At 33.6% G+C, this 26,971-nt stretch overlaps 1 protein-coding gene and 1 pseudogene across 1 annotated transcript; both read right to left on the minus strand.

The window, feature by feature from the left end:
* Positions 1-4,058: 4,058 nt before the first annotated feature.
* LOC145822084 (uncharacterized) lies at positions 4,059-6,642 on the minus strand. The gene is made up of 10 exons (XM_082918675.1): positions 6,248-6,642; positions 6,029-6,155; positions 5,688-5,942; positions 5,385-5,599; positions 5,129-5,302; positions 4,941-5,045; positions 4,792-4,858; positions 4,580-4,675; positions 4,422-4,487; positions 4,059-4,127 (listed from the first exon to the last, which is right to left on the minus strand). Exons 4-10 carry the CDS (start codon positions 5,441-5,443, stop codon positions 4,059-4,061), a joined length of 636 nt encoding a protein of 211 aa, XP_082774801.1. The 5' UTR covers positions 5,444-5,599; positions 5,688-5,942; positions 6,029-6,155; positions 6,248-6,642.
* Positions 6,643-7,934: 1,292 nt separating this feature from the next.
* Positions 7,935-11,348, minus strand: LOC114304448 (uncharacterized; annotated as a pseudogene).
* Positions 11,349-26,971: the final 15,623 nt, after the last annotated feature.

Consider the following 26,971-nt stretch of genomic DNA (forward strand, 5'->3'; position numbering starts at 1 on the left):
TTGCAAACCGCTTGAGCGAGGGAATCTGCGCTCGAGCGACCCCTCATATGTTTGCATGTCCGCTCGAGCGAAGGAAGCTGTGCTTGAGCGTGACCCCTGTTTTTAGCAAGTTTTGATAAGGGTTCCAAAGTGCATTTTAGTATCCACAGTGCGTCCTAGGCATTCCTAGGCCATGATTTAGACCCAATAAGAGGTTAAGACTTAGAAGCACACTAAGAATGAAATGAAAAAAGTTAAATACTAGCCGAGTGTGTGTTTCATTATGCCTTTCTGCTATATGTGTAGGTTACACGCCACAAGTTATCTGATTTGTCTGTTCTGCAAGTGGAGCTATTTGTGAGTAATAACTCTGTAAAGTTATGTTTAACTTTAATTATTTTCTGATGCTATGAAATGATCAGTTTTTTGAAATGCGATGTTTTGTATGAATGAATGATTGTCCAATTTCTAAAATGTATTTGTGGCATCCTTAGCATAAGACCCTTGCCCGAGGATAATATTATCGTGGCCTACAAGTACAAAGCCTTTGCCTAGGGGTAATAATACCGTGGTTTCACGGCCCTTGCCCGAGGGTAACAATGTTGTGGCTCAAGTATATTACAAGTTTCCGGTACCGGAGGTTCCTTACAGAACTAACAAGCAAGATAATACTAATGAATGTACCATATATGACTAAGCATGAATTTTAATTTCCGTATGAAGTTTGAATAAGAATATAAATATACATCTGTTTTTTATTTGAATTCTAATTTCTGAATCTGTTAGGGACATCATTCATTAAAACTCTTTACTCTGTTATTATTTGTTAGGCTTCTGCACACTTTATTATATCATGTATGTATAGGTGAGCAGGTGCATGACTAGGCCTAAGCTGCTGCTTGGAGTGTTTTGGGTCAGCCAGTCACTGTGCCTCCCCGGGAGGTTTCCTTTGAAATGTTTAGTTTGTTACCTCGCTACAGATGTTTTTACCTTGTTTTGTTTATTTGTATATTAGGCTAAGTTCTCTTTGGCATTATCTATGTATTGGACTGACGTAAGACTAATGTATTTATGACGTCACATATATATATAGAAGTTTTGAAATTTTCTGTCTCATATACGTTAACATAGCTCTATGGACATTGTATATTTTCTATATTTTCTTCTGCAACCCCTTATTATATGTTATTCTGTTAAGATGTCTTTGGTAATCCAAGAATTACTGGCCGGTTATGACGCTAAACCTATAAGGGCGGGTTTGGGTCGTAACACAAATTTTCTACCAAATCTTCCACATATGTATGGATCTCACATGAACCTACATGGGTGTGCCACACCCATGTAAGAAGTTTGATAGATTATTTGAGGTCTCTAGTATAACTTATTTCTAAATTTTCTCCTCAATAATTGCTCTGCTCGTGTACTACTACAAAAACAGATAAAGACCCCACTTTTTTTTTTTTTTTTTTTTTTTTTTTTTTTTTGTGTGATCTTTGTTATTTGATCACATTTTTTAAGTTTTGTCAAAATGTGATCTTTGAGAGTTTGATTAAAAAGGGTCATTTTTAATCACACTTTTTAAGTGTGATTAATAACATTTAGATCACATCTTTTAAGTGTGATTAAAAACTAATATAACCTGTGATAATAAATATTTAGATCACATATTTTAAGTATGATTAATAACAATTAGATCACATATTTTAAGTGTGATTAATAACTAAGTTGTTGGTCATAGTTAAATTTCTATTAAACTTGCAATTTCTGTGGGTAAAGTGACATTTTGCTTTTACATGCTTCATGTCATGCTAGAGGTATTTAATGTTAAGACATTTAAAGGGGTGTGATCAGTCGGACTTTATCTTTTGTAAGACTAGAACAATCTCTACAAATAGTTAGTTTATTCATATGTTTCTAACGGTTTCTAAAGTTATTTGTGTTTTCATTTTTCAGGTCAGAAATTTCTTGGAGAGATGCAAAATATGGTCAAAGAATTCAAGAACTTAGTTTTTCAAGTTTTTTCATTTTTTAATATATGTAAGCATAGTTTACAATTTTTTATTTAATTCATTTGTATATACTTTTGAACATATTTAATTTTCATTTATGAAATATATGATGTCATTCCATTCAATATGTGGTTGTGATTCAAAGTATAGTATATAGTGTGCATTACATCCTTCAAATGCATATACAAAAATAATATTGATTATTCTTCAAATATGTCGAACCCTTTTTTCATCACACACATTAACTGTGATGAGAAATACATATAACATGTGATCTTATCTCATTATTAATCACATGTTTTATTAGGTATTAATCACACTTAAAAGATGTGATCTAAATGTTTATCCACCTCAAATATTTAATGTTCTACAAAAGAAATGCAATTGCATGTTGATTGTGCAAATACCTTGAGTGCATTTCAAATATTTGCAACCATTCTTCATCATCTAAGGTGGGGTCTTCTACTCCTCCATATTGATAAATTAAGCAAGACTTGTTGACTCGTAGTCATGCTTGCAAAACGAATGGTACCATAAAAAATAAAAATTAAAAAAAAAAGAGAGAAAAGAAAAAAAAGAAGAAGCAAGATCTAACTGTAGTTATCATACTATTATACAAATGTGTAATTAACTAATGAAAACTGCATACTTCACAAGAAGTCCAATGAAGAAAGGGATGCATGCATAAAACAAACTATATCATTAAAGCATGAGAAAGACAACTACCAATACTTGCACATTCCATTATCAAAAGAAAATCAAATAGCTGAACTCTTAGAACTACTAAACCAAGAATCTCTGATACCACTTGATTCATCTTAAATGATACACTATCTGTTTTTAGATTATTCATAATTGTCAATTTATATGAAGAAGACATTACCACTTTTGATCCATGGAAGCCCTATAGTTTATCGCTTGCAGACAATTCTGCTAGCTTCATCGTTTCCCTGCCATATTATTTTTTAATCACAAACATGTTGGCTTAAAAGTGTGTTGCAGGTGCAGGATAACTTTGGTGCAGGCTACAAAATAAAATAGGCCAGATAGACCATAATTTCCAAAAAAAATCAATTGCTGAGTTACATACAGATAGAGAGCAATGTGACTATGGGGCACCTAAGTAGCATGTGCACTTAAACATGTATGGACATAAAAGTCCTAGCTCTTTTATCGTAATTATAACTTTTGAGGTCATTCTAGATATTTGCATAACACTACTACAAAAATAGATAAAGATCACACTTTTTTTGTGTGATGTTTGTTATTTAATCACACCTTTTTAGTTTTATTAAAATATGATATTTGGGAGTGTGATTAAAAGGGGTCATTTTTAATCACACTTTTTAAGTGTGATTAATAACATTTAGATCACACCTTTTAAGTGTGATTAAAAATATTTAGATCACACCTTTTAAGTGTGATTGATAAGATTTAGATCACACCTTTTAAGTGTGATTAAAAACATTTAGATCACCCCTTTTAAGTGTGATTGATAATATTTAGATCACACATTTTAAGTGTGATTAAAAATATTTAGACCACACATTTTAAGTGTGATTAATATCATTTAGATCACACCTTTTAAGTGTGATTAAAAATATTTAGATCACATCTTTTAAGTGTGATTAATAACATTTAGATCACATCTTTTAAGTGTGATTAATAACTAATAAAACCTGTGATAATAAACATTTAGATCACAGATTTTAAGTGTGATTAATATCTAATAAAATACGTGATTAATAATCAGATAAAGTCACATGTTATATGCATTTGAAGAATGTAATACACACTATATACTATATTTTGAATCACAACCGTATATGGAATGGAATAACGTCATATATTTCATAAATAAAAGTTAAATGTTCAAAAAGTATATACAAAATAATTAGTAAAAAGTTTTTAACTGTGCTTACATATATTAAAAAATAAAAAAAAATAAAAACTAGAAAAAACTAAGTTGTTGAATTCTTTGACCACATTTTGCATTTCTCCAATAAATTTCTGGCCTGAAAAATAAAAACACAAATTAATTCAGAAACCGCTAGAAGCATATGAATAAACTTAATATTTTTGTAGAGACTTACAAAAGACAAAATCGAACATTTTCTCACCACACTGACTCTTCATCTCCTGCATCAATAGAAAATGAATAACAACTTTGATTGTTACTAATATAAAATATTTGGATTACCATATATAAATATGACATATACATAGAATCAATAAATCCAAAATGAAAATCTTCAATGTATGAGCAGATATTTTAAAGTCATAAAATCAAATATAAATAGAATCAACAAATCTAAAATGAAATCTTGAAGTGATTATATATTGTTTACCAACTAAAGAAATTGTTGATTAGTAATTTAAAGAATGGAAATTATATCATACTTACATTGGATTTCAACTCATATTCTTTAGTACGAAATTAATCCATTCAACTCGCACTTCATCAAGTTCAGTTTCCGTGTAAGTCTTTTTTCCATTGAACTACAAGAGGTTATTTACAAACAATTTGATAATGAAGAAGCTGTACAAGTATCATGAATATAATCGTAATAAAAGTTTAGAATTTAACTCACATTTTGTTTTCTTAGGATGCTTTGATCTGTAATGACATCTTTCATATACCGCATTACATAAAACCCACATTCCGCGTTTGTAGGTTGTTGCGGGGACTACATAAAAGCATTTTCATTATTATTAGAAACTATATATAAAGTGTCATGATCAAGCTGAATAATCATTAACATAATATAAGTATGATAAAATTAGAGAAAATGATATTGATTACCTGAACTACTTTCCAAACTGGATTGGTCCTCCTCCTCCTTTGGGTAGTTTCATAAATTTTCAAAGCACTTTACAAAAGAAATTCCAAATGTCAAAATATTTTTAGAGTAACTCAAATTGCTTAAAAATGTACGAACTAGCCAAACTTACGTGTTTATTACAATTTCAAAGCTTGTGTTTATTTTAGAATTAATCGGATCAAGTAAGTACACAATCATCAATGTTAGATCAATGACTAACAATATCCAATGGTACCTACAATTGAACAAGTCACAAGTATAAGCTTAATAAGTTTATTATCATTTGAACACATGAAATAAATAGTTTTAGATAATTACCCAATATTATAAGGAATTAAAACCAATTGTTCTAGCATAGCCTCCTCTAATCTTCTTGCAAGCAACACTGATTTTGATTTCTCCCCGGCCATAGTTTTTCCACTAACGACACAAGGGTTAACAAATACAAATTGTTTCCTCCAATTGGAAGCCTTCAACACTTGATGGAGATGACTAATAAAATAAACAAATTTTAATTAAATTCGTAATTCATAAAATCTGCAGAAATAACTATTGATGTAGCAAATTTCCTTACCTTATGTACAACATGATACATGTAACAGATAATTCTTTTACATGACATATGTACTCCATGTCTACTCTTTGAAGTTGGATATTGATCTCCTCCCCAAATATGTCTTTCTCTAGTGGAATGTCTATGGCTTCATCATACTTGATATGCTCAACTAATGAAACAAAAGATTGAATGGACTCTTGATATTTTCCACATTCAACATTAATTGAAGCTCCCTAAGTTTAAAATTTTCAAAATAAACAAATATAAGTCAACTTTAACTTTAAGAAATTGTAATAAAGTTTTTAAGTTTGAATATTTTACCTCATCACCGACCAATACAAGATTTTTGGGTCAAGCAACAAAAAATCCCACTGCTTCTCCAACAATAAGCATCTCATCTGGGATAGGTATAGGAAGAGGGGCATCTTTTTGAATAACAACTTCAATAGACACACGTACATTGGATTCTCCTAATGGCACCGTATGAATGGCTTCATTGTGTTCAATTCTCTCATACACCGTACCATGAGCAACAATATTTTCAATGGAACCTATCGCGAGTTTACATGGTTTGCCCTATAACACAAAGTTAAAAATGTAACTTCTAATAATATCACTAACGATATTAGAAATTATAACATCAATAGATAAAAACTACACACCTTTCTCTTATTTTGTTTAGGATCTTGAGGTGGAATGTCGTCCTTAGTTCTCACCATATTTTCTTCTAATAAAGAATCATGCTGAAAATTGCCTCTACCACCACTTTTCAATGTGTTTGAACATTTGCTCTATAACAAACACACAGATAACAACAAAAGCACTAATAAAATTACTAACAGTATTAAAAAATATAACTTTAGGTGTTCTAAATGCTACACAACTTTATAATCTTTTGGGTAAGAGCTTGGGGTGGAATGTCATCCTTAGTTCTTACTCTGTTTTCTATTAAGAGAAAATCAGGCTGAAAATTTCCTTCATAACCACTTCTTAAGATGTTTGAACTAACATGTTTAGATTCTGGTGTATATGGTATTTGTTGTTCCATTGCAGTAAGCCTAGCTTGCAATTGTACCACCACTGCCTCAAGATCATTACACTTCTTCTCCCAATGTGATTGATTCCCATGTCTAGGCAAGTGAAAGTAGGTGCTAGGTGTGACAGAATTTCCTACACCCCTTACTCGACTAGAAGATTCAGGAGTACCCAATGCCATAGTCAGAATGTCATTGCATCCTTCAATCTTTAAACTCCCATCACTTTTTTGTTTGGTCAACTCATCCTAGAATAATACATTACTATATAAGAAAGATGAACAGTCAAGATAATATAAAATAAATGCAATCAGCACATACAAATATCTTACAATTCTCGTAGCTTGTTCCATAATTGTCTTGTCATCATATTCTCCATTTTTATTTTGACGAGCCTTTTTCCATAGAATGCTTTTGTCCAAATCTTCAGTAGATCCGGTCATACGTTTCTGTCAATTAAACATACATCAATTTTTCAAAATAATGATATCAAAATTGTTATTAAATAATAAAATTTATAACCACTTACATAGTCTTCTTGAAAGCGAGCATAGCCCTTTCAACTAATTCTATGGTTATACTTATTTTGACTTCGTCTCCATTTCTGAACATGGCTCAAAATCTTTGAAAATGTAACACACAAAATTAATCCAAATGTATAGCATTTAATATTTTTTTTAGGTGAATAAGTCATAAAATAAAACATAAAATTTACAAGATTACAATACGAAGTTTGATGGGTCTAGCATTTAATACTAACATTTTAAATAACTAAAGTTTGATTATTTTTACCTCAAACTCTTCTGATAGTCACCTTCCAAGAAATGAGTCCCAATGTCTTTGTTCAATGAATCCATAAATTGCTGGTGGGTTTGATATGATCTCAGGATTGGACTTGTTTTCACGTATGTACTTGGTAAGTTCTTTCTTGAATGTCCTCCATTTTGAACAAATTGAAGATAACACATTTTTCTTACTTCTTTCATCCACTTTGTATGTTAACTGAGTAGTCAAAAAATATAACGTTATAAAATTCTAATTTTGATTGCACTTAAATACATGTTTAAGTGTCTTACTTACCTCCACACAACTCCATAATTTTTCTTTCAGTTCAGCTGGCACCTCAAACCAGTCTTTATAGCATATCGGAACCATTGTGCGAGCCAACACCCCATGATAGCTTGAACATTTGATTGAATTGTTTCCAATCAATTGACCATTCTCGTCATAGTCAATGGCTTTTCGTACACCAGAACTCCTATCCTTTATGACATCCGGTAATGTTGTCGAACCTCTGCCTTTTCTTTTATTAGATGTTGGTTCTGTTGCTGGTAACCATGCATCCTCTCCATCAGTAGGCAGGACATGAGAAGTATCCATCCTGTGAATAAAATAAAATAAAAATTTAAGAAAAAATGTCAAATAGTTAGACAATTAAATATAAAGACATGAAGAAAATGAATATAAGTCAAACATTTTAACATGAAAATACAATACTTAGACATACATTCTTACAAAGACATTTTTTTTTTCATCATGGATAATCGAGCCAAGTTCCCTCACAATCTCCTCGCATGTAAGATGACATAGAATCATCAACCACATCTAATGATTCAACTTCTGGCAAAACTTTTGTAAAGCCATGATGCTCTATACAAAAATCATTGAACTCATCATCCTTTTCACAAGAATATTGTTTTTGAGGAGGTTCTAGCACAACTGACCATCTCGGATCAAGTTGATCTTGTACATAAAAAACTTGCTTAGCTTGGGAAGCCAAAATGAAGGGATCGTCTTTATGGCCTATCCTCCCTAACTCAACTAATGTGAAACCCAACTCATCCACTCTAATTCCCTTTGTGTTGTCAACCCAATCACACTTAAATACCGGAATCTTGAACATATTGTAGTCAAGTTGCCATATCTCAATAATAACTCCATAGTAACTCATATCAGTAAACACTGGGTTCTTATCCTTGTAACCTGTCACATGCATTGTTGTTGCCACTAAACTAACCCCGCTGTTTTGGCTAACTCGTGAGTTATCCCGATCTTTTGTGTAATAACGACAACCATTGATGATATAGCCAGGGAATTTTATAACATCCAATCGAGGTCCTTGTGCTATCCACTTCAGGTTATTTGAGATATTATTTTGGCCACTTAATTCCTTTGAGACCTGCATATGGTTGAATAGTTAGGTAACTTTTTCTTAATAATATTTGCTATTAGAAAAAGATAAATGTTGAATTACCCCAATACCTTTTCACGAAACCAATACATAAATGTTTTATTATGCTCAATTTGTAGCCATTTTTGACTTTGTGATTGACGATGATATTTTAGCTTCAACCAAACCATATGCTCCCTATCAAATCATCAATAAAGCAATATATTATGAGATAAATCTCTAACTTGTGAGAATACAATTATACAAAAATGTACATGAAATATTCTTACTCAATGTATGGTTGAATGCCACTTGTATTTTCTAACACATAATGATGTGCTTGCTCCCATTCATTACGATCAACAGTAACAACATAACCACTTGATAAAGGCCTTCCAATTTCTATATCATCATCAACTGTCATGTTCCTATTAGAAGGAATCCCGATTGCATCCACTCCAGATAAGTACTCTGCACAAAACTCAACAGCTTCTTCTACAATGTAACTTTCAGCAATGCAACCTTCAGGACAATTACGATTACGAACATAACCCTTTAAGATCTTCATGAACCTCTCAAATTGGTACATCCATCTAAAGTGAACTGGTCCACAAAGTCGAACTTCTCTAACAAGATGCACTGTCAAATGCACCATGATATCAAAGAACGAAGGTGGCAAGTACTTTTCAAGCAAACACAATGTGACCACAAGCTCTTTTTGAATCTCATCTAATTTTCCCACATCCACCACTTTGCTACAAATAGCATTGAAAAAGAAACATAACCTGATAATGGCATGTCTCACATGCTTAGGTAACACAGATCATATTGCCATAGGTAGTAACTGTTGCATCAATACATGACAATCATGTGATTTTAGACCATAAAGTTTCAAATCTTGCATTGATACACGACTTCCCAAATTTGAAGAGTATCCTTCTGGAACCTTCAATTCCAATAATGTTGTACATACTCTTCTTTTCTCCTCCTTAGACAATGTGTAACATGCTGGAGGCAAGTATGTTCGCTTCTCCCCAATTTGTGGTGCCAATTCTTCACGCAAACCCATTTCTACAAGATCAAGGCGAGAATTAATTCCATCCTTTGTTTTTCCTGGTATATTAAGTAACGTACCAATGAGGCTCTCACACACATTCTTCTCAATATGCATAACATCCAAATTATGTCGAACATGTAAGTACTTCCAATATTCAAGATCAAAGAATAATGATTTCTTCTTCCAACATTTTGTACCACCAACATGTAATGCTTTTTTATTTTTCTTTCCCCATATGGTTACAAACCCTTCAACCGTATTTAATATCTCCTCCCCAGTTAATGGTATTGGGGCTAATCCAAACTCTTGCTCACCATTAAAAGCCTTTTTTGCCTTCGATATGGATGATAGCGTGGAAGAAATTTTCTATGGCCAACATACGTGTTCTTCTTACCATATTTTAATCTGTGAGAACATGTTCCTTCACTGAAAATTGGACAAGCATAATTTCCCTTTACAGTACAACCGCTCAAATTACCTAATGCTGGAAAGTCGTTAATTGTCCACAACAAAATAGCCTTCAGCCTGAAGTGTTCTTCTTTATAAGCATCATAAGCTTCAACACCTACCTCCCACAACATTTTCAAATCATCAATTAGTGGTGCCAAGTAAACATCAATGTCATTACCAGGTTGTTGTGGACCTGATATTAACAATGATAACATCATAAATTTCCTCTTCATACATAACCACGGTGGAAGATTGTAGGTAATCATTATAACTGGCCAACAACTATACCTACTGCTAAGGGAACTGTGTGGATTTATTCCATCTGCAGAAATAGCTAATCGAATGTTTCTTGGCTCTACAGCGAAATCTGGCCACTTGTGGTCTACTAACTTCCATGATGGAGTATCCGTTGGATGACACATTGTGCCATCATAATCTCTTTCGTGAGCATGCCATGTCAAATCCTTCGCTATTTTTGCTGATTGAAACATCCTTCGAAACCTTGGGATAGGTGGAAAATACCATAAAACTTTTGCAGGCACATCCTTTCTTATTTCAGTGGAATTCTTCTTCAACTTCCATTTGGATGTACCACATGTAGGGCATGAAGTTGCATCTTTGTACTCCTTTCTATAGAGTATGCAATCACATGGACATGCATGTATTTTCTCATATCCCATTCCCAATGCAGCAAACGTCTTCCCAGCCTCATACATGGATGATGGTATTTCATTGTTCAATGGCAGCATATCACCCAACAACGTCAGTAGGTCTGAAAACCCAGTGTGAGATAGGCTATTCGTAGTTTTGAAGTTATACAGTTTAACCAATGCAGATAACTTGGTAAACTTTGTGTAACCTGGATACAATGGTTTTTCGGCATCTTCAAGTAATTTCTTGAACACTTCAGGATCAGCCGTGCAATGATCGTATGCATCTTGAACCATTTCTATTGTTTCAGCTACATTGTCTGTGGGAGACAGGTCAAATTGTTGTTGGGAAAAATCTTGTTCATTTAAACATGGTGATGTCCCACTAGTGACTGCTTCTCCATGCCATATCCATGTGGTATAACTTTGGTCAACACCATTGAAAAAGAGATGATTTCTAATCTCTCGAATAGGTTGGCTTCTCAAGTTTCCACAGACTCTGCAAGGACAACGTATGGATTGAAGATCACTTGCACGAATCATAGCAAAATTAAGAAATTGTTCAACTCCATTCTCATAGTCTTTTGATCTTCTATCCTTGAACATTCAAGATTTGTCCATTTTAAATGTATTTTTGAATACCTATACCAACAAAGAAATTAGAATATAAAATAATAAACTAGAGGCTACACAGTTGATAACCTTAAAGGAATGTCATTGATAAGGCACAATTTCTTTGATAGAACATTAAATGCCTCAAGCAAACTTGCAAGAAATAAATAAATAAAATACAAGATCTTATAACAAATAATTTATCTGATCTATGAATAATTGCAAAGTCAAAAAAAGAAAAAAATAATAATTCCATAAAGTCTAAACAATTTCGTAAAGTATAAACAATGGTGGGATTGGGTGAAGCTCAAGATGAAGGAGAGAAAAAAGCTCATAATGTGGAGTGCAAAAGGATTTTTTTTCATCCATTAAACATGGGTGGTGGTTTACATATTTTATCCAAAAATGCTATCTTATCCATACCTAAATCTGAATTAATGGATAGATTTAAGAGTAATTTAGTCAAAATCCTTTCATTGGATCATTGTTTGGTGAAAAGAAAACCCAATTTATTTATTTATTTTCATAATCCTCTAAGGAGAAAACACATAATTGAATAAGAACAAAATAAAATATCTTTTTTTTCTTTTCTATTTTTCCCTTTCGTGGACAATATTGCCAGAGAAACATGTTACTGTGAACCAAAATAACATGTTATTCTCAAATAGAGTAATTATCACATAGAGTAACATATTACTATCAAACAGAGTAACATTGTTTACATTAATTTTAACAGTAATAATTATATAAATCTTATTTGATAGATCTTAATAAGAGAATTCTAAAAATATTAATTTTATTAAAAATCAACATTTACATCAAAAGTTATATTATTTTAAAATTTAATATTTTGATAATAGTGATATTTGTTAGACTTATTAAAAAAACTTTTTGTGCATGTCCTTAATGTATTAAAAATTTATTATGAGAAAATTCTGATCAAATCTCTCTAAATTTAAATAACTAAGAGCTGTTTGTAAAAATTGACTATTTTAGTATTTTTTAAATTTCTTATAATATGTAAATAAATAAATAAGTTAAAAGGTTAAATCTCTTAGTTGCCAAGCCAAATCTAAAATGAATCAAACTCCAAAGAAAAATGTTATGAAACCCAAATGATTTACCAAATTTTCTACCAAACCTCTCATGGATTTGAGATAACTTTCCTAGTTATTTTCCAGATAAATTTTGTGAATAAAAAACACTGGTATTTTATCATCTCAATTTATTTACTTGTGTTAAAGAAATGTGACAGAGCCTTGCCATGCATAATATTTACTCGTGAATATTTTAAATGAAAATGCTCTCTTGTACAAAAATTATGATGGTATGTATAGCATAATAGCAATTTCGTTTTGGAAAATATTTTTTGACAAACAAACAAACAAACTCACAAGCACAACAGAACTTGTCTACTAGCCACTGCTTCGGACTATATGTTCAGAATCTCACATAACCATTTCATCAAACAACTGATAAACATATTATCAAACCCGTCCTATCCAAACAAGAAGCTAGTTATAGAAATATGACTCTAAAATGCCCATAATAATGCAAGATTAAAAGCCTTAGCATAACAAGAAGTTTTAGGAAAATGTGTGATTCACAAGTGTAAAAGACTATATACTATATATAGTTGAAGTTACCTATATAGAAATTTGTCAAGAAATAGTACAACAAATGACTGAAACAGAATTGTACTAATTTGAATTCTTCACAAAAATACAGTAGCCCATGTTGCAAAAAAATCGGCACTAGCAAGGTCGTCAATGTTGGAAAATCATTGTTGGTGCTTGAAAGTCGAAACTTCTTACCAGCTTCTGAGTTATTGGAGTGATCTTTGCTACTTGCTGAAGGTTTTTTGCTATGTAGTTACGGCATTTTATAGTTTTGGCTAGGTTGTTGTACATGTAGCAATTTTGGTTACATAAAGAGTTGATAAAAATAGTAAAGTATACAGACCCGCAGGTCCATTCACATTGACCTATCAAATTATCACATAAAGAGTTGATAAAAAGCACTAAAGTTTAATGTTAAAGATTACCCCTAGATGGATTAAAGAGTCAACAGAAGGCTTTGTCTAGTATCTGATAGTAGTAACAAAGACAAAGACGAAGGGATCGGTAAACAAAAGGATATGCAGAGAATATCCACAGAGACTGTGGTTCCCTCCATTCATCTCTACAGATAAAAGAAAAGTTTCCAATTTTTTAGGAAATTGAAGAATAGTTGCTGTACCAATTTGAGGAGCAGGAGCAATAACACAGAGTGTAACTTTCGAAATGGGTAGGCATGATAGCACTCAACATCACCTATGCTATACAATTTTACATCTTAAAATTATTAGGTATTATAATTTTTAATTATTTTATATTTTTTCCCTCATTTACCTCAACAACCAAGGACTATAAACAACCAAGCATGATCAAGCAAAACTGAAAAACAAAAACAAAAAAGGTGTTGAACATAGATCCCATGAATGAGCATGTGAAGATTCTGTTATGGAATTAATAAATAATACCAATCTCCACGACTTGGGTAAACAATCACACACACAATTAATCTAAAAATGGACAAGAAGATCAAACACTCAAACAAGAAACATAAGAGATTTATGTGGTTCACCCAAACAAAATAATTCTTTTTTTAAGAAAGCAAGCCTTTCATAAATGAATTTTTTTGGAGAGGTCAGACAATTTTGTTCTCTCTATATATCAATCTCCAAGTTAAAGATAAATGAATTTTTGCTTACATCCATCTCATCATGGGACCAAATCATTAAGCACCCAAGCACAACAGCTCATGCCTCACCTTTGACATGCAAAACTTTTTCCTTACATATTCTATTGAGTTTCCAAAACTTGTTTTTTGAAATCTTTTTGAAAAACTAGAAACTAGTGTTTTTTTTTTTAAATACACCGTTAAAAAAAATTAAAATTTTCAAAGATTATTTATGCCCCATAAAGAGAAAAACATATGAAAATAATGATTATTTTTTAATTTTTTTCAACTGAACTTGTTTTTGAAAAAAAAAATTAGAAACAAATTCTGAAAACTCAACCAAACAGCATAAACTATCTAAGTTAGAGTTAAGAACTACAAAGTACCAACCAATACTAAATGAAGCTTCATCAACTCCAACCTTTTTGCTAAATGTTCTAAATTAATAGAGTTATAGAATCAGTACTTGAAAGTGTTGCAGAGCAAACAAGTCACCTTTAACAAAAACAAAGAAAAATTAACGTTCATAACTTATTACCTTCCAAACCATAAAAAAATAGAGAAAGAAAAACATGACTCTATCTACCCTTTCTAGCCATGTAAAACATATCCAATTTGAATGGGAATTTCTGGTTCACTAGTCTAACCAGCTAATCTGGAACTTCAATGTTAAATGCAATGCTGCATGTGCTTGGACACAGGACACCCATCGATACAAATGACATGGATAAGTTGATACAACAAACCTTTTTTTATTTAATTTTACTTTGGTGAAAAGGAAAATTTATAAAATAAATATGTATAATGACACTTAACAGAGGCCAATAGAGTAGTGAGTTTCGCTATTTCGGCACTTAACCACTGGTTGCAAAGAGTGACAATCATCATTCGTCTGGTTCGAGTAGGAAGGATAGCAACCTTCAAATGATCCAAGCATAGCAAGTTTCTATAATTAAGAACCGACGGAAGAACAGAAAAGCAAATTCCAAAATATATAGAAGCCAACCAAATACACATCCTTAGCATACATACAAATACAATACACCCAACAAGTTAAAAGACCAATCAAATACATATCCATATCCAATACCACAAGAGGATAAATACACATACAGAGAAGAAAATTAATTAGTCCAACTCCTTGTCTTATTATGCAAGTCCTTTTTGGGAGTAATTAATTGTTTTCCTCAACACCCATATTCTAAAATGTTCACACATGACAAGTTTTAGCATGCTTTATTGTTTCTCTGAGTACACCCTGAAATGTGTAGTAATTGACGATGATTCACTATAAAGATTTCCCAGAAAGGAAGAGCTTACATTCCAACTTAGATCTAGAATTTTGCGTTGCATCTATTTAGCTTATACGAAGCATCAGTTCTTTGAGTCTAATGAAGGCATAGGAACTCAGCTTGAACGTGGAAAGGGGGGTATTGAAAACTTACCTACAGATTCCACTAATAATAACCTATATCACACAGAAGGGGCATAAAAACCTATATCTATAAAATTCCACTAATAATAACCAAAATCATAAATATATACACACAGAAGGGACATAAAAAATAGAGAACTCACCAGAAATTCCAAGAGGTTTTTGATTTTAAAAGACAAATTTGAGTAACTTCAATGGTGGTTCGGAGCTGTGAATAACTTCAATGGTGGTTTGGAGCTGATGAAACAGGGCTTCGTTTCAGAAACAGAAGGCAAGAAGAAGGAGAAGGAGAAGGGACATGCGTGTTTGTGAAATTCAATGGGGAATGGAAGAGTCGTCTCTCTCATTCATGGGTATGGGTATGGGTATGGGTAGAATAAAGGCACGAATTGTATAGTATACTTTATATAAAAATTAAATTGAAATGTTTTATACAACCATACTATTTAGGAGTGTGATTAAATATATATATATATATATATATATATTCACATTTAGAAATAAAGAGTGAAAAAGTGTGAATAAGAAATAAAAAATAAAAAATAATTATCGTTTTAACTTTTGGGCAGGTTATATACATATGTATGGCTGTTTCAATTATATTTGTAAAAAATTATTTCTAACCACTCGAAAGATAAAAATTATATTAAAATAAAAATTATTTTTTATTTTTTATTTCTTAACCAAATTAATTTTTAATTTTTTAAAAAAAAATTTTAAAAATCAAACTATACATAACCTAAGAATATTTTGATAAGTTATTTCTTACGTTGATAACTTATTTAATTATTTGTTAATTTTACGACATTTTTACCATCAAGCTTGTTTGGTAACCATTTCGTTTTCAGTTTTCAATTTATATTTACAAAAATTTTAAAAACTGTAATAACAACTTGTTTGATAATTTTTTTAGTTTATAAATGGTTGTCTCAGTTTGTAAATTTGAGGAAAAAACGTAAATTCAAAAAATGAGCTTACGTTGGTTTTTAAATAGAAATTTAAAACCTTTACTAACAATTTTTTTTTTCAATTAATCTTTTTTTTCAAATAATTTTTTTCCAATTAATTTTTTTTTTCAATGAATTTTTTTTCCAACTAATACTAACCAAGAGGGCAATTGGTAATGCTACTTTAAACCTTAAAGAGGGGATTGTGATTTCTAAAATATAAGGGGTGTCAATGTAATTTACCCAATGAGAGAAAAATTAGTATTTAAAAAAATTAAATTGCTGAGGGAGGGAATCTGTAATGAAACTTTAAATCTCAGGGAGGGAGATGTAATTTCCAAAAGGTGAGGGGGTGAACTGTAATAAACATAAACCTCAGGGTGGTGTCAATGTAATTTACCAAAAAAAATTAATTGGAAAAAAAATTATTTGAAACAAAATTAATTGAAAAAAAAATTTGCTAGTAAATTTTTTAAATTTCTGTTTAAAAATCAACGTAAACTTATTTTTTGAATTTACGTTTTTTTCTCAAATTTACAAACTGAGACAACCATTTATAAACCAAAAAAAATTATCAAACAAATTTTTATGATAATTTTTTAAATTTTTGTAAATATAAATTGAAAACTGAAAATGAAATGATTTAGCAAACAGGCTTTAAATGGTAAAAATGTTATAAAATTAACAAATAATTAAATAAGTTACCAATGTAAGAAATGACTTATCAAAAGATTCTTAGACCATATATGGTTTGATTTTTAGAAATTCTTTTAAAAAATTAAAAATTAATTTGGTTAAGAAATAAACAATAAAAAATAATTATCATTTAAGGGTAAAAAGTAATTATCATTTTAACTTTTCGGCAGGTTATATACATACGTATGGCTGTTTCAATTTAATTTGTAAAAAATTATTTCTAACAACTTGAAAGATAAAATTATATAAAAATGATAATTATTTTTTATTTTTTATTTCTTAACCAAATTAATTTTTAATTTTTAAATTTTTTTTCTAAAAATCAAACCATACATAGCCTAAAAATCTTTTGATAAGTCATTTCTTATGTTGGTAACTTATTTAATTATTTGTTAATTTTACGACATTTTTACCATTGTTTTCAGTTTTCAATTTATATTTACAAAAATTTAAAAAACTGTCATAAAAATTTGTTTGATAATTTTTTTGATTTATAAATGGTTGTCTCAGTTTGTAAATTTGAGGAAAAAACATAAATTCAAAAAATGAGTTTATGTTGGTTTTTAAACAGAAATTTAAAAATTTTACTAACAAAATTTTTTTTCAATTAATTTTTTTAATTAATTTTTTTTCAATGAATTTTTTTTTCCAACTAATACTAACCAATGGCGCAATTGGTAATGCTACTTTAAACCTTAGGGAGGGGATTGTAATTTCTAAAATGTGAGGGGTGTCAATGTAATTTACCCAGTGAGGGCAAAATTAGTATTTAAAAAAATTAAATTGCTAAAAAGGGAAATCTCTAATGAAACTTTAAACCTCAGGGGGGAGATGTAATTTCTAAAAGGTAAGGGAGGAACTGTAATAAACATAAACCTCAGGGGGCGTTAGTGTAATTTACCTAAAAAAATTAATTGGAAAAAAAATTATTTGAAAAAAAATTAATTGAAAAAAAATTTTGCTAGTAAAATTTTTAAATTTCTGTTTAAAAACCAACGTAAACTTATTTTTTGAATTTACGTTTTTTTCTCAAATTTACAAACTGAGACAACCATTTATAAACAAAAAAAATTATCAAACAAGTTTTTATGACAGTTTTTAAAATTTTTGTAAATATAAATTGAAAATTGAAAATGAAATGGTTAGCAAACAGGTTTTAGATGGTAAAAATGTTGTAAAATTAATAAATAATTAAATAAATTACCAACGTAAGAAATGACTTATCAAAAGATTCTTAGACCATATATGGTTTGATTTTTAGAAATTCTTTTTAAAAATTAAAAATTAATTTGGTTAAGAAATAAAAAAAACAATAATTATCATTTAAGGGTAAAAAATAATTATCATTTTAACTTTTCGGCAGGTTATATTCATACATATAGCTGTTTCAATTTAATTTGTAAAAAATTATTTCTAACCACTCGAAAGATAAAAATTATATAAAAATGATAATTATTTTTTATTTTTTATTTCTTAACCAAATTAATTTTTAATTTTTAAATTTTTTTTCTAAAAATCAAACCATACATAGCCTAAGAATCTTTTGATAAGTCATTTCTTATATTGGTAACTTATTAATTATTTGTTAATTTTACGACATTTTTACCATCTGAAGCCTGTTTGGTAACCATTTCGTTTTCAGTTTTCAATTTATATTTACAAAAATTTAAAAAACTGTTATAAAAACTTATTTGATAATTTTTTTGATTAATAAATGGTTGTCTCAATTTGTAAATTTGAGGAAAAAACATAAATTCAAAAAATAAGTTTATGTTGGTTTTTAAATAGAAATTTACAAATTTTACTAACAATTTTTTTTTCAATTTATTTTTTTTTCCAATAATTTTTTTTCCAATTATTTTTTTTTCAATGAATTTTTTTTCGAACTAATACTAACCGAGGGGGCAATTGGTAATTCTACTTTAAACCTTAGGGAGGGGATTGTAATTTCTAAAATGTAAGGGGTGTCAATGTAATTTACCCAGTGAGGGCAAAATTAGTATTTTAAAAAAATTAAATTGTTGAGGAGGGAATCTGCAATGAAACTTTAAATTTCAGGGAGAGAGATGTAATTTCCAAAACGTAAGGAGAGAACTGTAATAAACATAAACCTCAAAGGGTGTCAGTGTAATTTTATGATATACTTGTGTAGTCAGGGTCTGTAGTAAAAAAAACTAAAGAACCTTCAAAGTGCCCTAATTACTGTATACATGTAAACCAACCACAACCTAGAAAAATGTGAGGCATTCCCGTAAGAGTTTGTCGCCCACTTGGCCTGTCAACAAAAAGCTAGAAATCAGAGCTGACGTTAACAATTCTACCCAACAAAACCTTAGTCCTTCTAGTTGCAGGCATGGCCTGATTTCATTTGACTATTCTGCCCTATGGAGAAACAACTACTATCAGATAGTAGGATTTCTACACTCCAAGTGTTCAGGAACTAGCTATGCAATAATGCTGATATCCCAAAAATTGAAACCCAAAGGCAAAAAAAGTATACCCATCCCATTGGAGTTCACTAAATACGAAACCCAACTAACTCAAGTAACTGCTTTTCACTAAAATAGATTAATTCTACATTCAAGAATGAAGGTGCAATTGAATAAAGTAGGTAGTTGGGTCACATTATTAGTTTTAATAACAATGTCACCTTTGATAATGAAAATAGATGCATACCAATCTGCGCATTGCCCACTCAAAACACCAAAAGGTGTCTGCTTTGTTTTCCATAAAAATAACCATTGGAGAACAAATATCATTCCTTCCTATTCAAGGAAAAAAGTGTGAAAACCATTGAAAATACCTAAACATAAAACAGTTTCAGCATAACTGTCCTTGGATTCAGGGGAACTCATCTTGAACATATCCAATAAAATTATCAACCCAAGCATAAATGGCAAGAATGTTCCAAAGTTTTGTCTGATTGACTTCACTCTCATAAAAGACAAGAGCAGGATCGGTGCGTATAACATCCAAACCTACATCCCAAATTTCACCAGTCATGTTAAGAAGAACGGAAGTTAATGAAAAGATTATTACCAACAATAAAATCACCCTAATAGAATATGCATTAGAATACTGATGGTGAATTCAAATGTAAAAAGGACACCCCTAGTTTAGTATTTTGGCACCCATATGGCAATTCAATATGCCCTGAGGTATCCTTTTGACATTTCAAAAGATGCATCCACGTATCCTATGTTACATGGACTCGTCACTTTGGGGTGAAGTACCCGTGTTGACACGACACGACACGACACGGGTGCGGGTGTGAGATCTGTGTCGGATTCGCCTTGTCTCTCTCGGACACGGCACTTTACAGACAGCAAAGAAATGGAAGAGGAGAAAGGAAGAGAACCTGGTCACTGTTGGCTTCGATCATCGATCACGATTAGGGCTCTCACTATTGATCACGATCGTCTTCGTCTAGGGCTTCGATCGTCTTCGTCTAGGGCTTCGATCATTGTCGATCTCGACCTCGAGCTCGATCGTCTTCGTCTCTCTTCGTTTCTGCTTCTCTCTCTCTCTTCGTCTCGTCTCTGCTTCTCTCTCTCTCTTCGTCTCTCAATCTGTTCCGTCTCCTTCGCCTCTGTTTTAATGATCATATATATTGATCATATATAATATATAATATAATTTATATAATTTATCATATATAATAATAATATTTATAAATTATTATTCATATTACATTTACATCAATATATAATATATAGTATAAATTACATTAATATAATAATATGTAATATTATTCATCTAAAAAAAATTATATAATACAATAGATATTACATAAATTATATAGATATTATATAATAATTATTGTATAACATATAAGATATTTATAAGATAACATATACTTATATATATTAATAAAAATAAATAAACATATAGCGATCCCGGGTTTACCCTTGTTGTATAATGATCCGGACTTGTGTCCGTGGATGTTGGTAGTTGTTTATTACCTTGTTTGCATCCTTTTTACTTAGTGTTTGAGTTATAGGATGTGTTGGGCGGATTTGTTTCAGGTTGGTTGAGTTTAGAAACCAAAACTAGTTGCCCAGATTTTTGGACTGTCCGCTCGAGCGGAGGTGTTGGCGCTCGAGCGGGGAATACATCCATCCAGTATCTTGTTGTGCAGTGTTGTGAGCTCGAGCGTAGGGTTGGGAGCTCGAGCGGAGGCCTGGTTCTGCAAAAGTGCTGGGCGAGTGCATTTTGCGCTCGAGCGGGAGGTTGGCCGCTCGAGCGGAAGTCTGTGAGTGGCCGCTCGAGCGGGGTGTTTTACGCTCGAGCGGAAGACTGGGTTTAAATCCCGAATTTGTGACTCTTTAAATCACTTTTTCACTTTCTCTTCTCTCTCTTACTTTTCCAAAATCACCATTGTTGAGCCTCTCACTCTAGACTCTACCTTCTCTCTAGGTTTTGATCTAGTAGGAGTGATTTACTCACCTTTGGCCTTTACAAAAAAGTTGTTGATCGTCGAGGGCTTCATTTTAATCTGAAAATCTCGGGTTTTGGAGCACGTTGGGTTTTGTCGTCTTCTCCTTTGGGACTCCGAATTTGAGGTAGGGATATCCTACTCCTCTCTATGGGTTTTGTCTTTAAATTTTGGTATTTTGAGATGTTGGGCTTGTTTTGATAATTTTGTGAAAGTTTGGGGCTTTTGTGTAATTTTACAACAGTTGGGGTTTTATTCATAATAAACCTAGATGCATGTTTGGCATAGAAAAATAGAATGATTGTTGAATCATTGATGAAAATGGGACCTAAGGGTTGAAATGGTAATTATGGAAAATGGCCTAATTACATTGTTTAATTAATTGGGATAATTAATTGGTGAGAAATGAGGAAATGAAATGTTGATTGAATATCCATTTGTGCATTTATTTTCTGTTTTAGAAATAACTGCTTTGGGCTATCGGTGGAGGATAGTCGAGATTGTTGTAGACAATGCATGATGATTAGGTAAACGGAAACTAATCAATGGAATGTGTCATGGAACTTGACGGTTGATAGAATACATTAATTGTGTGTATTGTGTGATTGTATATAGAACCAATGCGTTTATATACGTTATGTGTAGAGGAGGAGATAGGGGATGTACTCCGCGGTTTAGGGAAAGATAGAGGATGTACCTCTAAACCGGATAGGTATTGGGAGGAGATAGGGGATGAACTCCGTAGACAGAGCTCATATGCTTATCTTTGTGAAGTGTGGATACAGCTTGTATGCTTATCTGTGGATATTGTTGATATACATATCTGTTGTAGAATGTGGATACAGCTTGTATGCTTATCTGTGGATATTGTTGATATACATATCTGTTGAGAATGTGGATATAGCTTTTATGCTTATCTGAATGTGAGATATAGTTTTTATACATATCTGTGGAAATGATGATAGAGCTAGCATGCTTATCTGTTGAAAAAGGGAAAATGAAAAGTAATTGGGACTTGTAAGTCGTTGACATAAATATGTAATTTATGTGATTGTACCAGTGTTGATCAACTATCAATTGCTAATGTTTTAGTCATTGTCCATGGTTGGTTTAGTGTATTTCTACTGGGCTGTGGCTCACCCTATACGGGAATATCATTTTCAGGTACAGGAAGCATGCCACCTCCAAGGACATAGCTTGGGAGGCTAGAGGCGGACATAGCGTAGTTGTTTTACTGTTGATGTATTACATGTAACTTCAAGCCAAGGGCTTAATGTGTAAACGAGTTAGTACTCTTTTGTTGTAACCAAGTGTTAACTTGGAAAGCTGTAAGCCCGTAGGGCATTTTGTGTTAATGTTAACATGTAATACTTATGTAATGAAACTCAATGAAATAAAGGAATGTGGTTAGTTTATATGTAAATGCTTGTCTTATCTGATGGGTTTAATGTTATTATTTTGAGGGCGTTACAACTTGGTATCAGAGCGTACCGGGTTCGAATACTTTGGGTACGTGGGAAGTGATTAGGATCACAATGGGTTTGTCTCGCTTGATAGAGACTTAGATGTAGTATCATATGCTATGTGCTAAATTGATAACATGCTTATGTGACTATGTGGGTATGGGATTTAATTTCTAGGATGTTGATTGGATCCTTGAGTTTCTGGGAGTCTTGTTGGAAAAGCACTTGATCAACGCTGTTTCTAACCGGAACTCTAGTAACGCCTCGGGACTATCATTATCCGGAAATGAAGTTCGTAAGTGCTTATGTGTTTATGTGCTTATGTGGAGTGAATTACAGTTGTCCATGCATTAGGACGTGAGTGTTTAGTTTCGGCACATTTATGAATGTGCTAATGTTCTGTGTTGCCTTTATTAGGATGTCAGGACGAGGAAGAGGTGCTAGGCGTGGTAGACCTGCGAGGCAGGAAGTACCGTTACAGGGTGAGATTCCGGCAGTGCAGGAGGGAGTTGGGCAGGCCAATGTGGCCGAGCCAGTAGGTCAGCAGGCTATGGGTGCCTTGGCCAGAGAGATAGTAGGAGCTTTGGGTATTCTTAGAGCTGGGAATCCGGCAGCTGAGGCAGGGCCTTCTTTCTTGAAGAGGGAGTTCTTCCGGTGTAATCCAGACGAGTTTATTGGGGATCCTAAAGAGCCGCTTAAGGCAGATGAATGGCTCGAACAGACAACGAAGACGTTTGAGATGCTTGGCATCGAGGACGGAGCACTGAAAGTGACCTTGGCATCCTTTCAACTGAAGGGAGATGCGGGTCAATGGTGGAAGTACGAGAAAGCTCGTGTTGGTGGTACTTGGGAGGCGTTTGTGAATGCTTTTCAGGAGAGGTTTTTATCAGCAGTGGCTAGGGAGAAGCTGAGGGATCAGTTTAGCCGGCTTAATCAGCAGGGCTTGTCAGTGGCCGAGTTTGAGGCTACTTTTACCAGTCTGTCTAGGTTTGCACCTGAACTGGTGGCGTCTGAGGAACGCCGTTGCTATGAGTTTGAGCGGAAGTTGAGGCGGGGCCTCAAGTTGAGAATTGGTGGGTCTTATATTCGAGAGTATAGACACCTAGTGGATGCTGCAGCTCATATGGAGCTTATGATGCAGGAGGAGGATGAGGGTCAGAGAGGCTCCAAGAGGAGCCAGGATAGTCAAGGTGATGGCAGGAGGCAGAGGGGTTCTAACCCTCAGCAGTATCAGGGTGCAGTCTCTAGATCGACCTTTCCAGTGCCGAGTGGAGGCTCGGGGAGAGGCAGTCAGGGAGATTTCACCTGTTACAAGTGTGGCCAGTTGGGTCACAAGGTTTCGGTTTGCCCGCAGAAGGGTGGGGGTCAGAAAGCTGCTTCTTCTTCAGCTAGACCGCAGAGTCAGAGTTTGGGCAGGGGGCAGCTCTTGACTTGTTATCAGTGTGGACAACCTGGGCACATGAAGAGGTTTTGCCCACAGTTGAATGCCACTTCGGGAGCGTCTGGTTCTAGGCAGACGCAGGGTTTTCAGCCAGCTCAGTCTGTGCAGGTCTCGAGGGCCAATCCGGGAGCTTCGTCATCCCAGTCTGTGCAGCAGTCTTTTGCTCCGAGAGGTGAGCAGGTAGACCAGGGGCCTACGGAGCGCGTGTATGCTGTTACCGCGCAGGATTTAGTACCGGCTCCATCAGTAGTGAGAGGTACTTTTCTGTTTTGCAACTCAGTTGCTAATGTGTTGATAGACACGGGTGCATCTCATTCTTTTGTATCTGCTGCATTTGCATCTATTTTGGAATTGGAGTTAGCACAGTTAGCATCTCCTATTTGTGTGGTATCGCCTTTGGGTGGTGAGTTGATTCTGAAACAGGGTGTTAGAGGATGTGATATAGAGGTCGCCGACTATAGGCTTCCTTTTCCGTTTGTTGTCATGCCCATGAAGGGTTTTGATGTTATTTTGGGTATGGACTGGTTATCGTCATACCGGGCTGTTATTGATTGCTACCGCCAGAGGATTACATTGTGTACCTTGAGCGGGGAGTGGTTCCATTTCTTGGGAGACCGGGTTGGTAGTGTTTTGCCACCGGGGTATGATTCGTGAGGGCGAAGTGAGCTTAGTAGTCTACTTGCCAGCTTTGAGAGTGGTGAGAGTGGTGAGACCCAGGTTGTGTTGCCGAGGGTAGTTTGTGAGTATTCGGATGTCTTTCCCGAAGATCTTGTTAGTTTGCCACCTCACCGAGAGATAGAGTTCTCCATTGATTTAGTGCCTGGTACGGCGCCGATTTCTATGGCACCTTACCGTTTTGCTCCAGCAGAGTTGGTTGAGTTGAAAGTTCAGCTCCAGGAATTGCTCGATAAGGGCTTTGTTCGCCCTAGTGTTTCACCGTGGGGAGCACCGGCACTCTTTGTTAAAAAGAAAGATGGTGCCTTGAGATTGTGTATAGACTACCGGAAGTTGAATCGGGCTACGGTTAAGAATAAGTACCCTATGCCCCGTATAGATGATTTGTTTGACCAGTTGAAGGGTTCCCGTTGTTTCTCTAAGATAGACTTGAGATCGGGTTACCATCAGTTGAGGGTCAGGGAGGAAGATATTCCTAAGACGGCATTCCGTACGCGGTATGGCCATTATGAGTTTTTGGTGATGCCATTCGGACTTACCAATGCACCGGCAGTCTTTATGGACTTGATGAACCGGATTTTCCGGGAGTTCTTAGACCGATTTGTGGTTGTTTTCGTGGACGATATCCTTATCTATTCGTCTTCTGAGGAGGAGCACGAGGCACACTTGAGAGTGGTGCTTGAGTTACTTAGAGCCCATAGGCTGTATGCCAAGTTTGGGAAGTGTGAGTTATGGCTGGGGGAAGTCAAATTCTTAGGCCACGTGGTATCCGGGGAAGGGGTGTCTGTTGATACATCCAAGGTTGAGGCAGTGCAAGATTGGGCACAGCCTAAGGGGTGTCTGTTGATAATAATATATAATATTATTCATCTAAAAAAAATTATATAATACAATAGATATTACATAAATTATATAGATATTATATAATAATTATTGTATAACATATAAGATATTTATAAGATAACATATACTTATATATATTAATAAAAATAAATAAACATATAGCGATCCCGGGTTTACCCTTGTTGTATAATGATCCGGACTTGTGTCCGTGGATGTTGGTAGTTGTTTATTACCTTGTTTGCATCCTTTTTACTTAGTGTTTGAGTTATAGGATGTGTTGGGCGGATTTGTTTCAGGTTGGTTGAGTTTAGAAACCAAAACTAGTTGCCCAGATTTTTGGACTGTCCGCTCGAGCGGAGGTGTTGGCGCTCGAGCGGGGAATACATCCATCCAGTATCTTGTTGTGCAGTGTTGTGAGCTCGAGCGTAGGGTTGGGAGCTCGAGCGGAGGCCTGGTTCTGCAAAAGTGCTGGGCGAGTGCATTTTGCGCTCGAGCGGGAGGTTGGCCGCTCGAGCGGAAGTCTGTGAGTGGCCGCTCGAGCGGGGTGTTTTACGCTCGAGCGGAAGACTGGGTTTAAATCCCGAATTTGTGACTCTTTAAATCACTTTTTCACTTTCTCTTCTCTCTCTTACTTTTCCAAAATCACCATTGTTGAGCCTCTCACTCTAGACTCTACCTTCTCTCTAGGTTTTGATCTAGTAGGAGTGATTTACTCACCTTTGGCCTTTACAAAAAAGTTGTTGATCGTCGAGGGCTTCATTTTAATCTGAAAATCTCGGGTTTTGGAGCACGTTGGGTTTTGTCGTCTTCTCCTTTGGGACTCCGAATTTGAGGTAGGGATATCCTACTCCTCTCTATGGGTTTTGTCTTTAAATTTTGGTATTTTGAGATGTTGGGCTTGTTTTGATAATTTTGTGAAAGTTTGGGGCTTTTGTGTAATTTTACAACAGTTGGGGTTTTATTCATAATAAACCTA

Source organism: Camellia sinensis, chromosome 3, assembly GCF_055761805.1.
Source record: "Camellia sinensis isolate YWXY chromosome 3, ASM5576180v1, whole genome shotgun sequence".
Classification (NCBI taxonomy): domain Eukaryota; kingdom Viridiplantae; phylum Streptophyta; class Magnoliopsida; order Ericales; family Theaceae; genus Camellia; species Camellia sinensis.